The sequence below is a fragment of the Aythya fuligula genome, chromosome 9 (assembly GCF_009819795.1).
Source record: "Aythya fuligula isolate bAytFul2 chromosome 9, bAytFul2.pri, whole genome shotgun sequence".
Classification (NCBI taxonomy): Eukaryota; Metazoa; Chordata; class Aves; order Anseriformes; family Anatidae; genus Aythya; species Aythya fuligula.
In genome coordinates this window covers 7,860,569-7,876,025 of record NC_045567.1, presented here as the reverse complement: position 1 = coordinate 7,876,025, position 15,457 = coordinate 7,860,569, and the positions used below count along the sequence as shown (strand labels likewise).

Here is a 15,457-nt window from a genome sequence, read left to right as displayed (position 1 = left end):
CTGTTAGTCTATTTCCCAGAGATACACAGTGCTTATACACACCTTCGCTCTGGGCTCCATTTTCTTTTCCTCATCTCCCTTCGCTGCTCCTCGTATCTCCTCCAAGTAAGTTTTTGTCCTCTCCCTTACATCAGGAACAGCCAGCTGCACTGGTAAAGTCCAGCCCTTCTCTGTTCTTGCTTTAGATCCCTTTAATTTCTCTCATCTTTTGTTAAACCTTCGTATACCCCAACTTCCCCTCTGCCTGCATCAAGGTGAGATGTCCATCAGCTGAGTGTCCCTGCCCTGCCGGTACTCGCTGTAGAGGCCACAGGGGCAGATTCCCACCTGACGTAAATCAGCACAGGCCTGCTGGAGTGATAGTGACTGCTGGGAGTCACTGAGAGGGTGGTGAGTAAGGAACACCGATCACTGATTTCCAATGTAAGAGGCCAGAGCGAGTCTGGTGTCTGCTAGCTCAAACCCACCAGGCAGCAGTTTTCACACCCCGCACAGCTCCTTGTGGAGCTCCTTGCTACAGGACACCGCAGAAGGAGCAACCGAGCACCTGCATGAAAGAACACCAATAAAATCTACTGGGAGCCACGAAACACAAAGAACCTTCCTCTGGTTCAGACGCTCTGAGCCTCACATCAGTACAAACTGGGAACGCACTCTGGGATCCACTGCACAGCCCCTGTTCCCCGTGCTCCTCCCTGCAAGCTGCTTCAGGGCGCAGCACGCCAGGCTGGACGGACCCAGCGAGGAGTTCTGTATCGATGCCACTTCACAGCAGCCAAAGGCACGGCATTCTGTCCACGGGTGAGCCTGTGCAGACATGCAAGAAACGTGTCCATGTGTGCAATACTCTAGGTGTAGCAGCAGACATAACCCTACAGAGCATTTGGTGGCCATGAGCGATTAGCATCTGTAGTCCAGTGAACTACAGCTGTAGCTGCTGCTCCAAGTCCATAGCTAACACACATTTATCTCCTGTCCATCAGCAACTCTGAAGCTATTGGGACGTAATATTTGTGCAGATGTCCAAAAAAAGTTTTCATTACAATGCCTGGCAATGCAACAGAAGCCAACTGACACTGCCAATGACAAGCAGCTTATTTGTCTTGGCTTCGTCTCAATTATCAAACTGAAAGCCTATACTGCCAAAACAAACAAAAACTGCTTTCTCTTTCGCATCTAACCCCTGTCAGCAGCCTGATGCGAGGCCCCCGCAGCAGGACAGCCAAGTCCTACGGGCACCGCATCTCCTCTCCCGCTTACAAACACTTTACAAATTCTCTCACGAGCACCTCAGCACGCCAGGGCAGAGCCACACGCGGGTTCGCCTAAACGTTACCTGGGCTGCAGCTGGGCGTTAGAGCAGCTTCACTTGTGTAACGCTGCAGCAGCGAGCTCCGGCATTAATCACCGGGGAGCAGCTCACACACACCAACAACAGCGTTTGGTGTCATCAGCCGGCAGCAGCCGCTCGCCGCCAGCCAGCTCCGGCCGCACCAAGTTCTGCTTGCACAAAGAGAGCGCTGCCGTCGGGCTCCCGAGGAGCTCCCCACCGCCAGCACGCTGCAGACAGGGCGGAGAAACGCTCCTTGCCCGAGACCTGCCGCGGGCAGCACCACGGCGGACAAAGCCAGCACCTGGGCTTGAGCCGAGCCCACGGTAACATCGGGCTGGTCGCTGCCCGACGCCTCCGTGCCCTCCCCCAGCCGAGCTCGCTTCTCGCCGCCTTCACGACCGACTTCGGCGGCTCCGGCCCCGCGGGCGCTGCACCTGTTGCGGGGCTCGGCCCGGCGCTGCGGGCACCCGCCAGGCGGGCACCGAGCGCTCGTCCCGTCCCGTCCCGGTCCCGTCCCGCCCCGCCCCGCACTCACATGGCCGCCGCTGCCTCCCCGCTGCCTCCCGGCTCCTCGCGGCTCCGCTCCCGCTGCCGGCGGCTCCTCGCAGCGCGGGGCGGCTGCTGCGGGGCGGGGGAGGCGCCGCTACTGGGCATGCCCGCGCCGCGCCGCGCCTCGCCTGACGGAGCCGCCCCGCCGCCTCCTGGCAGCCCCGGGCCCCCGCAACTCGCTGGGGAAGGGGGAAAAAGGGGAAAGGGCGAGCAAAGAGGTGGCGCCTGCACCGTCACGGGGCAGTGCCTGAGAACAAACAGCAGGGCCGGGCAGGGCTGTGGCCGCTGCCCCTGACACACGGCACAAGCTGAGGCTGCTGGTGTAGGGGTGTCAGCTCGGTGGCTGCTTCCTCACTGACCGCCGCCAGGAATAGGCAGAGCGGCTGCCAGGCCATCGCGACCCACGCAGCCCCTGTCCAGCTCCCAGCCTGGCTCCAGGACGCGTGAACCACCGCCGTGCTCGACAGAGAGCCCAAAGATGAAAGTTTACCGGGGTTGCTAAAAAGGGGGAGCCTCGCCCTGCTGCCCCCACTGACGGCTCGCTCCATCCCCTGCAGGAGGGGACTCCTCCGGTCACTGCCCTCTGCTGCCTGGGGCACCCAGCACGGGCCTTTAAAAACAGCTCAGTGCCCAGGCAGGGCTTTCCTAGCGCTCTGAGGGGCTTGTGTAAGACTCTAGACCCCAGATCTTGGGGTGTCTGTAGGGGATGAAGTACATCAGCATCGTGAAATTAAATCCGTGTTTTCTGTAGGTAGGAAATCAAAGACTGCTTGTCAAGGCAACAGACAAAGGTAGAGCTCTCCACTGGGGCGGAGAGCAAAGCATCAGACCCAGTTCCTGAACTTGCTCTCAACCAGCTGAAGGTTTTCAAGGAGAGAAAGTAACCAGGGAATAGGAGAGCACCCACAGCAGTGGGAACAGCCCAGATGCTAGGACACACGGCTGTTTCCCAAGTCCACGCTGAGATGCTAACACAGCCCGGCTCCCATGCAGGCCCCGGTTCAGGGCCCTTTGGCAGAACACACCTCAGCGAGCCAGGCACAGGAGCCTCTCCCTCCCTCCCTCCCTCCCTCCCTCCCTCCCTCCCTCCCCTGGCATTAAGGACTCCTCACTCCTACTGCCACTGGGGGTGATTCTGCCTCTAGTACCGGAGGTTATTGGCATGAGTAAGGATCACTGAGGGCAGCACTGTGAGCCTTTGTTTTCTACATCTGGCCTCATGACTGGGGGTTTGCTCTGCTCACTGTTGCATTCACCCTTACAACAGCCTGGCCTTGGGAAACTTTTCCTGATCGGGGAAAAAAAAAACTGTTCTAGCCAGACTTTCTCTGTGAAAGCTGGAGTTTCAACAAATTGACACGACCTGATAAAAAGCTATTTTGGCAGAAGATTCCTGACCAGCTTTAAGCTTTATCCATCCACAGATCAGTCAGCTCAGCGCTTCACAGAATCACAGAATTTCTAGGTTGGAAGAGACCTCAAGATCATCAAGTCCAACCTCTGACCTAACACTAACAGTCCCCACTAAGCTTCTCACCTTGAATTCTTCCATAGCTCTTTTCTCCTGAGGACAATTTGTTTCTTAGATATCCTAGACAAAGTTATGATTATATGATACCCTTACAGCACACAGGTAACACCAACACCCACATGTAGGCTTGAGCCCAATATTGTGGCCATAGGCTACCAGGTACATTATCTTCTTAGTTCTCAAAACCAAAACATATTTGAAAATTGATGAAATGAAAAGTCATGCACAGCAAACATGGCCAGGAACTCCTAGGAGAGAAGAACTGGCTGTCTCGACCTTCTCACCCCTTCTACACCACTTCATGTCTCTAATCCATGGAGAGTGGCACAAGCAACTATTGATGTTAGACCAAAGCTTGGAAACAAAACCAAAAACAAAAAAAAAAAAAACACCTTGCAAATACACAAATATCTTATTCCTAAAACTTCAGCGGTCTCAGGCTTGCAGGCTGGCTGGAAGTCTGGGTGAATTGTTTCACTCCAACTCTGGAATTCCTTCTCTTACATTTTTAATGCAAAGAAAATTCTCACCTGGACTACTTATTCCTTCTTCCCCAAGTAGTTTTATGTGAAAAGGGTTGCAGCAGCAGAGTAGCACTCAGGTCAGGGGTTGCTGTGCAAGATCACTTCCAAGACAGTTTGAGTAATATACCATAGGCAGTCAGAAGGGTAAGCTAAAGCCCAAAGAGCAACGCTTCCATCTGCTAGGACAGCAAAGACGTTCATGCATTTGTGAGGAACACTAATACACAATCATCACCTCAATAACCATGCAAACGACTACTTCATTCTCAGATTTTAGATGTTTCTTGCCAGGAAAAGAGAATTAGGCCATAGAAAAAAAAACACCATTAGGTAAGCAAAATTTAATCATGCCGTTTTGTGAACCGTTGGTAGTCAAGCTCATGTATTCCAAGTGCTTTTCAATTTTTCTACTGATCTGGCCTCAATACTAGAAGTAAGTTGATCCACATCTGGTATGAAGGCACAATTGTACTTGTCAAGTTATCCAGCGCACATGGATAATGTCAGTGTTTATGCTGACTTCACACCAGCTTTATCCCAATGGAAGGAGGATAGAAAATACCTACATAAAACAGTAACATAAACAGTAAACATAAAACAGTACTGAGAGATTGCCTGCTTTAGCAGGAAGCGTGTGAGTACAGGGAGAATGCCTCAAATTTCATGAACACTGCAGGAAAATGAGCTTAGGCTAGATTAGTGTACCATCATACAGCCACAGCTTGCTTTGATCTGGTAGGGGAGAGCCCTCAAAAAAAAAAAAAATAAAATAAAAAAAAATTAACTATATCATTGGACTGTGGCTTTACTTGCCAGAGAAGAAATTCCCACTGACTAGTGAAGGCATCACCATTCCAGTTCAAGCATCCTCATGATCATGAAGAAAGCCCACAGCTGAGCTGGGGGACTTTTCCTTTAGCCCTACGTTTCTCTTGAAAGATAATGTAGCTTGCTGTTGAAGGCTACCGACACCTTTAGTGTATGAAGAGATGCAGAGACACCCTGTGGTGGCAAAAAGAACATGATCATAATTCAAGCAAATTTAACTTGATGCAGAACTGGATCAGAGAAGCTGCATCCTGAGGACACAGAAGACTTTCCCAAGCTGCTAATCATATCACTGCCTCTCTCCTGACCTCCCTCTTCCTGTCTGGAATCCTTTGCCCTGTGTGTTTGCATGACAGTCTCTGCCACAAAGTTTACCTCTTGTTCTGTTCTTTTATCCCAGGGGATATCAGCTGGGTCAGAGCTGCTGTGTGCTGCTGCAACTGGAGGCATGGCTGCAGAGATGCTCCGCTTCTGGGAAATAGTTTCCTGTATCTTAAGCCTACCATACCTGAGAAGGGAAAATTGTCAATCTCATTTGTAAGTTGCTTTGAAAAACAAAAATTCCAGAATTCATATTTGGTCATGAAATGTTATTTATATTACAGGAGTTACAGAGGTACCACCATGCTGTGCAAGTAGTCCAGGCATGAAAGCAGTCAACAGCAAACATCACTGCAAGGGAGTTTCGACATCTGAAGTCTTGCAGGTACTGGACCTTGCTTTTAAGAGACAACATACACATGCAACACTGAGGCTCCTAAAACACAGTCCACTCTCATGATCTTCAATTGGTTCATCCAAAGGAAACTTATTTTCTCCCAGATATTTAAATAGGATTCCTGTTTTAAAGAGCCACTGAACAAGTTGTTTAAGGATTGGCCATATAAATTGCTGTTGCTACTTATAAAAGTTGGGGGCAATTAATCAGTATATTGAAAACAATGGTAGTCAAGTTTCACAAGGGGGAAAAACAAAGAAATCAATCATTCATCCAAATTCTGGGTATTCAGATCTTCTGACACAGCAACACATTTAAATGAAGCATAGGAGGAATTTCCCCTACATCATTAGACTTGCATTGGGCACACAGCCAAACAACTGCATCTTGAAAAGGAGTGAAATTAAATACAATATATGTTCCAAAGTACCTTTTTTGTTATTATTATTGACTAAAAGGCTTTAGAAAAGATCCCTTCTGTGTATCTTTTATTCTTTGTCACCACTTTTCATATACTTACATCTGTACTCTCAATGTTGCATTTTCTTCTCTTGATCTTTTAGACAAGAGGAATTAGTACTGAAAGATCCAGCAACGAGAAGCCTTTGAAGCTCACTTCTTAAAGGTAAGATAGATTCCTGCCTCCCTGGTTGCTGCTTTTTATTAGTGAAAGATTGCTCTGTTCTGCAAGGCTTCACCTCAACACCACGGTATGCTTAATACAGGTCTTGAACTCACAGATTATTTTGTCACAAATTAAAAACTGAAGTCTTTTAATTATGAGGTGGGTCATTTTCTTTCATTCACAACTTTTATTCATTCCTTGATAGTATAGAAATCTGTTATAGTTTCCTTGTACAGGTAAATAAGCTGTTTTTAATTTTTCATAAAAATATTTTCTGCCATTTGTGTGGGAGGAACAATTCCAACTTACTGCTAAAAACCTCTGGGGGTATCTACTAAGCATGGTAGCAAGATGAGTTTCTCTGTTCCTTCTAGGAATTTATACTGTGTCGTTAAGGTCAGCACAGATTCTTGGTGTACTTATATATAAATATATATTTTATTTATATATATTATATAATATATATATTATATATATATTATATAATATATATATTATATAATATAACACTGAAAAACTTTTAGGTTCTCATCATGTAAAACACTGGCACTGACCCTATTTTCTGCGTATATCCTACTGTAAGAACTAGTTATGGGAGAATTGTATTTTAGAGGCTGCTTTCAGTGGGTGGTGGGGAAGGTGGGTGAAAGATAAAGGGTTAAGTCAGAAAAGTGAGAAGTTCAAACTGGCTGTCAATTTTTATTTTTTATAAAACATAGAGATTTTGATCCTACAAACTTTGTGTGACTTGTTTTAGAAGATGAATCATCAAAAATATCTTGAACAACAGGTAGAAACAGACAAGAGCTTCCAGTCATTAGGAGGGGCTGTACACTACCCTCCAAGCCAAGCAACCAAAAGTTAATGCAATTACTAAGTATCAAATGTAGAGCAGAGAGACTAATTTGATCAGTGAGGCTAAAGGGATAATTCTTGGAGACAAAGCAATGCAATGCGGAAATGCAGACTAATCAACTGCTTCATCAGAAGAAAAAGGAAACAATTTCCAAGCCTTAACTAAAATCCCCAGTTGGTTCTTCATCTTTTCAGGCTTCTGGTTTTTGCTTTGCAGCGTTTGCTCCATCTCGCAACATTCGTTTGTTTGCTCCTGTTCTCTGCGCAAAACTGTTTCATTGGCTCCTGGTTCTTTGCTTCTGTCAAATGAGCCTCCTTCTTTCTTGCTTCTCAGCAATGAGCCTAATCATGAAGGAGAGCACATAGAGGGACGTATGTATTATATTTAATGTCCAAGCCTACTTTCCGTAATTAGGTGGAATACTGGTTGAGTAAGAACATTTAGAGTCGCCTGTGTCTGCAGAGTTTTTCAAAGCACGGATTTGTTCCATCTGATAGAAAGCACCTGCTTGCTGATCTCTGCTAAACCTTCTGCGTAACCAGGACTCTTACAGGTTTGTAGAGAAACAGATCGAGACTTTGCCAGGTGCAACACAGTAAGGGAGAGACTGTTTCAAAAAGCTACTCAGGCTTCTGCTTTCAGCTGAGCAGGTGCAGTTGTTACAACAGATAAAATGAGCTGGCAGAAGGGAAAGAAGGAATTTACAGAAGAAAGCATAGGAGATGGGAAGCACAGCCGAAAAAAACGAGAGCGACTATTTAAGAAAAGATTTTCTGGATTGAGCCTCTTCTCTGGATCTCCTAAGAATAAACTGTAAGTACGTATGAGGTTATATTTTGTATACATTTTTAAACAAATTTATTTATACATATTTCCAGAGCACCTCTCAAAAAGCCATGAACACCTTTGTAACATCTGCTGTATTAACTTCACAAACAAGGTAACTGTTATGGGCTAATTAAACAATTTGACCTAAAAAGTAGCAAGTCACTGGCAGAAGTAAGGTCTCCAACCTTGGGTGTCTGCATGTTTTTCTTGCAATCATTTCTTAAGCATCCTTCCATCCATCACAAAAAATGCGGAGGGACAGCATCCCTATTTTTCCACACACTTCAGAGAGCCGCCACTTGGGATAACCCAGGGTCCCATTGCTGGGAGTACCAGATTTTTGTTGCACCAATATCCCTAGCTCCAGGGTGCAACAGTGGCAATATAGCAGCACCCAAACTCACTGTTCAACGAAGTTAGTGCTAGCGAGTCGCATTGCTTATTTTCCCTACAGTAGTGCCTTTATGCTTGCTACTTTTGAGAGGGAAACCAAAAAAGAAAAAAAAAAAAAAAAAAAGACAAGCAATGAAAAACTATTCCTTTTATCACCAAATTCAGCAGAGGCAAAAATGACTTTTAGCTTACTGTTTGGTGCATCAGGTAGCTTTAAGGTAGTTTCGTCATTCTTATAGTATTTGAAATTCTCTTCTTGTGTACTTGTAATTGACATTACTCTTCTTTAACATAAGGTAAACATAGTGTATGTATCATGCTAAAATCTAAAAATGTGTCTTTCCTCATCCATTACAAAAGCTGCTTTCTATACAGATCTCCTAAAAAGAGTCTGTCTTTGATAATGATCATGAAATTACCGTCTTAGCAGGAAGTGCATGCAAGTCTCAGCAATTACTCAGCTAACTACATTAAGCTTGATAGCCACAGCAGCTGGTTACAAGCTTGACATAAGATTAAAATACAGTAGCCAGAAATGATCCTGAGAGCCAGATTCTTCTCTCAGATTGATCCAATTGCTGAACAACTAATACAAAACAAGGGCTCTGCTTTGGAATTTATCTTGCTGCAGTCATGGGGAACTGGAGTGGAAACAAAGAACATCCAAGAAGTTAGTGAATTACAGTTGTGACTTTTCTTTGTTGTCTATAATTTCACTAAAGCAAGCAGATAAGTACAGTTGAAGCAGTAAAACAATGCTGTCCAAACCTTGATCCTTATTTGAAAGTGACAAATAGAGGTTTTCCCAGTTTGATCTACAAAAAGCAGTAACATAACATCCTTCTTCCACGGGACTCTCACATGAATGGGAAGTGTTCAGACAGACACATTACATGGCAGTGCTGTTACGAAGAGTCTGGCCATTGGGGTCTACGGAACTTTCACAGTGGTGTAGACAAATAAGATTTCTATGGCTCAGTACTGCTTTGTGAGCTCTTATAAGGGAACATGCTTAAAGTCTTGATTTATAAGTCCTATTTTATATAACAAAAAAAAAAAACCATTGAGAGTGCCTTTTTTTTTTTCCCCAGCCTCTCCACCTCTGTTCAAAGCCAGTACAAAATAGGGCTTGTTTTACTAGCCAGCGTAATTATTTGTGCACGCAAATGGAAAAATAAACTTTATGATAGTACAGATGAAGTCTGTACTATCATATGGGCCAGAAGCCTGTAGTTTAGATGCACACAGTTGCATAAAAATTATCTTCACGCAAATACATGAGGTTTATATCACGATTACCCACAGAAAAGGTACATATTAAAGAACTGTGGAGAAAGGTCCTATCTAGCTTGTTGACTTATGGCTTTAATTATTATTATGATTATTTTTAACATTTTTGCATTTTTGTTTTTAAAACTAATGGCTTGTAACTACCATCACAACAACAGAGCCAGGCTTATTTTTCTGCCCACTCCTGTTTTCTGCAGGAGACCGCACATTGCACCTGCTTGTTGAATGCTGTCAAACCTCGGGAAGGGTTCATAAATCAACACTAATTGCTTCTGATGATCTCATTCATCTAGGAAATGTATCAGTTAAACTTGCCACCCTTCTTTCCTCTGACTGTTCTAGCCCTCAGGGAAGGAATCAGATTTTTGAAGACAAGAGGAGATGTTTGCACAGGAAAGGTTCCAAAAAGCCGAAGCCAGCACGAGAGGAAATATGCTCTTTAAGGCAGCCACACTCTGGGAAAATGTGTCCAAAGTGTGAAATCCTTGTCTGCCGAAAATGTGAGACACTGCATTCAGAAAGCAGCTTCATTGCCCACAGCCTGCTCGATCACTACGACAGAGGAGGACGTGACAGCTCTAACACATTGATTGCAAAAGGCCAGCAAATACACAGAGGTGATTAAAGACTTGGTGGGGGTGCCTTGTTGATACCTGACTATATCCAAAACACTGAAGCTTGGATCCATTCAGAGTGAGCCATCTGTCTGCGCAATCTGTATGCAGCATCAGCAACTACAGCCATACTGTTGTTCATACTTATCATATGTAGCAGATGTCATTCACTCAGTTAACTAGTACAAACTCTGCAAACAAAGATTTGTAAGTAGGAGCTAAAAGTGTCTCAGCTATTAAGAACAGGGAACAGTTTCAAACAATTTCAAAGAGCTTTCTCTTTTTTTATCTCAAAAAAAAATTATCACATTGAGCTGCAAAGGAGAAAGTCAATATTAAATGCAGAACCACCGAGTGCATTACGTTTGTTTGTAATGCACAGGTATGTTTCGGTGTTGCTTATAGTCTGAAATATTAAACTTATTTTAAAGTAACTGGCATTAGTGTATAATTTGATGGCGGGGGCGGGGGGGGATGGGGCGGGGAGAGAACTTCTAAAGGCTATCCTGGGCACAGAAAATTGCAGATCACATTCAAATGCCCTTGTAGAATTTCCGAGCTTTTACAGACATTCAACGCCTAGCTTATGATCCAGCACCTCTCCTTAAGAGGAGCAATGACAATAGCAACTCACAGATTAAATATTTAAGCCTTATTTGGGTTTAAGATCTGTGTAGTGCAGCACTGATTAAAACAGTATTCAAAGCTTAAACAGTGGTATTCAGTGCTAAGATTACAAGCGGAACCCACGCCTTGAGCTGTCCATCTCCATTCCCTTCACAGTGCCTGGAAGGACTTGCCCAGTGACAATCAGGAGAGCAGGGAGGTGACAAGCCAAAATTCCATGCTAGGTGGTGGGTGGCACTACGGTCAGCTGTACACAAGATTATTTACCTGTATGGAACTGAGAAATACAGGGTAAGCATGCAAACAGCCTCCGGAGCAGATTACGTCTTTTCCTCCCATGCTAACTGCCACAGCTCTGCATGTGGGATTAATTCCTTGCTGTTTGGTAGGGCACAGACTGAACAGGCTTCGTCTCACATAGCCATAAATATTAAGGATTCTTTTATTTAGCCAAGCAAACAGAGCATGAGCTGAACCTCTGTTTAATCACTCCTCTTCCTAAGTTCCCAAGTCACTAATCCACAGGAGCAAGGAACCTGTCTCCTTCTGTCTCTCTCTGTCCTCCCTCCCTCCCCTTTGGGAGCTGTTCCATTTTTGATCAAATGAACATTGGGTAAGGGGACTGGAATCCACATTGTTTCTGTCCGCAGGGAGTGCTGTAACTGTGCTGCGTTATCTGTTCTGATGTTGTTGGTTACCCATCTCCCTGCCCCATGGAAAACAGCTTCAACAGGAGGAATCCATAGCCAGGTAAAGGTCGTTCCCACATTCCTGAGCAACAGCTCTCAGCTGCCTTTGAGATAAACTGGATGAAGACTCAACACTCCTTATGCAGAGGAGGTAAAGAAACAATTTCAGAAACTAGAATGAGCTGCTTTGGCTTTTGTACAGGTGGTCAAATCAGAATGTGCACCCAGAGAATGCTCACTGGGCAAAACCCAGTGGGTAAGGTAAGCAGCAGAAAACCTCGGGCAGGATTCTCAAACAGAAATGAGCCACTGTCAGATTCCTAACCTCTGCCCAAACTTCAGTGGTTGTAGGCGCTCCCAGCAACAGATGTAGACTTCCAAGACAAAAAATTGGATCTTACAAACATCCTTTCACTACAAAGGGTTTTAATCCCTCAGAAACCATGTTTCCATGGTGCTTGGTTGTTGCTTCTGCTCATTTGCTTCATAAAAGCCAAATGGTGCCTGGCAAATCAGAATTAACCTTTTATGTTTCCCTGCGACGGCTATTCTTAAAGTGGGATCCTTCATAAGTTTCTCAAGAGTAAGCCATACAATTACTTAAGGAGTATATATTTAGCCCCATCCCCCTTCAACAAGCAACCCCAGGGGAAGCTTTGAGATAAATGCCTGAGAAAACCAAAGTGACAGGCTGAAAGGAGGAAGGACTGTCTCACCACAACTGCATCACCTTAAATCTGATAGTCCAATACAGTAAAACCTGTTAAAAATAGGTCACATAGTTGAGCTGACTTTTAGACAGATGTTCTGGAGGTGGCATAACAGATAAAGTTACACCAGTATCGGACTGGTAAACTTTTCCATTGTGGTTTGCTAGAGGACAGAGTGGCAGTAAGTTCCTCATGACAGCTCTTGGGCTGGAAAGGCATCCAAGCAATACTAGTTTGCAAACCATTAAAGGAAAAAGCTTTCTCTTCTTCCCACTTCATCAACAGTTAGTGCTATTTTGCCACAGTATTGGAGGAAGAGCTAGTAATATGAGCAAGATAAATGATTTCCCTAGGAATTACTGGCGGGAGCAAATACTCTCTTCTTCATCGGTCAAAGTCACACTTGGAAAGAACAACTACGTGATTTTTATTATGCCTCGAGGTAGCACAAGCAGCACAGTAGTCATTTTCTCAGTAGCATTGCCTATTAAAATTATTACACCTTTCCTGGATCAGATATTAACATCTGCCCCAAAGATCTGCTTGCTGTTGTTTATTCTTGAGACCACATTTGTTCCTTCTGTCAGGAATGTCAGGAAATCCAGCTCTGCCGACTCCTTGGGCCCTGAACTGAAAATTAGCTGTGCTCCCCAATAAGTGATCTGTGTGGGCAATAGGTTATGCATGCTGGTTCCCAACAGAAGCTGTTGGGGGAAGCTTTCACATCCATGAGATCTAAACAAATTTTCTATGGAAAGGCAAAGCTAGTTTTCTGAACTGAGATGCTAAAATATGAAAGATCAGCCATTTCTATGTCCATTTACATCTTGTGAGATTTTATCTATTACAATTTTACCACAACTGATTTGCAAAGATATTCCAACTACAGAAGTAATTTCACTACTAACCTTACACCCAGACTATAGCCAGCAGAAATCAGTAGCAAACAGATGTGCCTCAAACAAAAAAGTTTTGCCCTGCAAATAGTAGAGTAGTCGGTGCGGTACTGTGGTCAGGCAATAAAACCACCACTATCTTGAGCTTAGTCTGGCTCTTATCTAAGGAGCCAGGCCAGAATAAGGCACATTTGTCTACAAAAGAATGTCTTATCTAAATTGTGAGGTCCAAAAGCAATGCAGCATTGCCATCTCGTATAGCAGCACCTAGTAAAGTTTGTTAAAGTTTGCTTTCTATCATGACAGCTCTACTCCCTCATCTCTCAGGAGTATTATAACAGAAAGAAATATTTTTAAAACAATTAAATGATTTTTAAATGCTAGAATGGATTATGTGAGCACAGGATTTCAGTTTTAGATTTTAAAGCCAGATGAAACTCCTAATTATATCAATACAATATATTGTGAAAATGTAGTAATAGAAATACTGATTACATACTTAGAAGATTTAGGCTTGAAATAATTCCTAAGAAATAAAGCTGTGATCTTAGCCTGACATATTAATTATTAAGAGCCCATAACATTTAATTATCTCATTTCAATAGCTCTAGGAAATTAAAGACGAATATTGGACTCTATTATATTAAACATATGAATAGGCTCTGTCAAAGACATTCACCAGAATGTGAATGATTTAACAATCAACACACCACTGTCAATTAAAACTGAAACAAGCATAAAGGAGAAAGGAAGTAACTCCACTGGTGAGAGGCAAATCCATGGAAGCTTTTTCCTTAGAGAGCAAATATAGGAGAAGCTGGCTTGTAAAAGCAGCATTTGTCACCATTAGTCACAAATAAAATAATACAAGGTAAGGAAAGCAAGACCCACCAATTAATCATGCAAAAGAGAAATGGAATATATACAACATATACATTGCATATATTGTATATATACACGACATATAGAATATACATGTTGCATACACACAGTTTCAGTTGTTTTTAAAAACAGTGTCTAGGTATGTTTCCCCCGGGAGAAACAATGAAGGACTCAAGAAGCAGGATTGGTTTAAAAAGAGTCATTTTCCCACTGGAAACGTGCAGATCAGATTAGAAGTAGACTTGGAGAAAAGCAATTAACATAACATGGGACCATCTGAACCGAAAGTGTTGTATACCCAAACTCACAACTTATGATTAGTTTTTCTACAGGTGCAGAAAAATACATCCTTGGCAGGTAGGTACAGAAATGGTTATTGATATCAAAAAATTCCCAGATTTCTCCGCATGGATGAAGAAAAGCAGAAGGGACAGTCTCTCATGGTACTTTTGCACAGCAGTTCTGTTGTTTTTGTTTTCTTTTGAACCAAGATCTCTACACCACAAAATAGCATAGATTATGGAAACCCAGGGAAAATGGTCATTTGTTACTAATGTAATTCAGCAGACCGGCACCACACTTAAAATTACCATGAAAGGGTCACAAAGTTAACTTTGGTTACCTTATAAGCACTGCTTAACGTAAGGCCCCTCCCTGAGAAGTCTATCTGGAAAAGCATTCTCATGAGGCATGCTACCTTCTCAGCAATCTGAAGACCAAATAAGTCCAGTTTACATGAGGAAAATACATCATTTTCTTTTGCTGCCAAACATGAAAACACACTGTATAACACGCCTCTAACATTTTTCCCCCTCTTGCTAATAAATTGTCAAGAGTAAGCGTAGTGATTTAAAGACAGCCAAATGCAAGTTTTTTAAAAATCCTACTTGAAGGCTATTAACCAATACAAATACTGAACAGAGGTAGTATTTTATAATCATCTCTAAACACAAGCTATTTCAAAGAAAATGGGCAATAAATGACGTTGCCCATCTCAAGTACATTTATAACCTGCATTAAAGTCTCATAGAAAAAATCCCATGATTTTTTGAAGATGTTTATCTTTACACCTCACAATATCCCGGTGGTAACTGGGAAGACTTTCCTGCATCTGGAGGTCACTGCTACTTCCTCCATTTTTATAGATGGGAGCGTAAGGCACAGGCTAGACTGACTCGTTCTAAGTCTCACAAGAAGCCTGTGGTAGAACATGGAGCTTGCTTGCCTTCGTGATAGGTGCAAGCAAGGGACCATGCTCCCTCCTACCACACACCTTGCACACTGGCCAGTCAAGATGAACTGGCCAACTGTATCTCAGCTTCTGGGAAAGGCTGTGTCTCCCTGAACAAGGCATCCCAGAGATGTTTGAGTACTCCAGCTCACAGACAAATATAACACGTGTAGGAATTATTACTTAGCTAATTCACAGCATGTAAATTTGTATGAGGATAAAATGACTTCTTTCAGAGTTGTCAAATGCAGAATCATTTCTTTTTAACCCTTCATCCCATCTGCTTCTACACAAAAAAAGGGGGGGGGGGGGGAACACAACATGGCATTCCTT

At 43.6% G+C, this 15,457-nt stretch overlaps 1 protein-coding gene across 1 annotated transcript in view; it reads right to left on the bottom strand.

Annotated features, from left to right (window-relative positions):
- Positions 1–1,987, bottom strand: part of LOC116492465 (vesicle-associated membrane protein 2-like) — a 46,930-nt gene extending 44,943 nt beyond the window's left edge. The window contains exon 1 of the mRNA XM_032193234.1: positions 1,869–1,987. Within this exon, the coding sequence (XP_032049125.1) occupies positions 1,869–1,987 (119 nt within the window). The remainder of the gene's footprint in view (positions 1–1,868) is intronic.
- Positions 1,988–15,457: the final 13,470 nt, after the last annotated feature.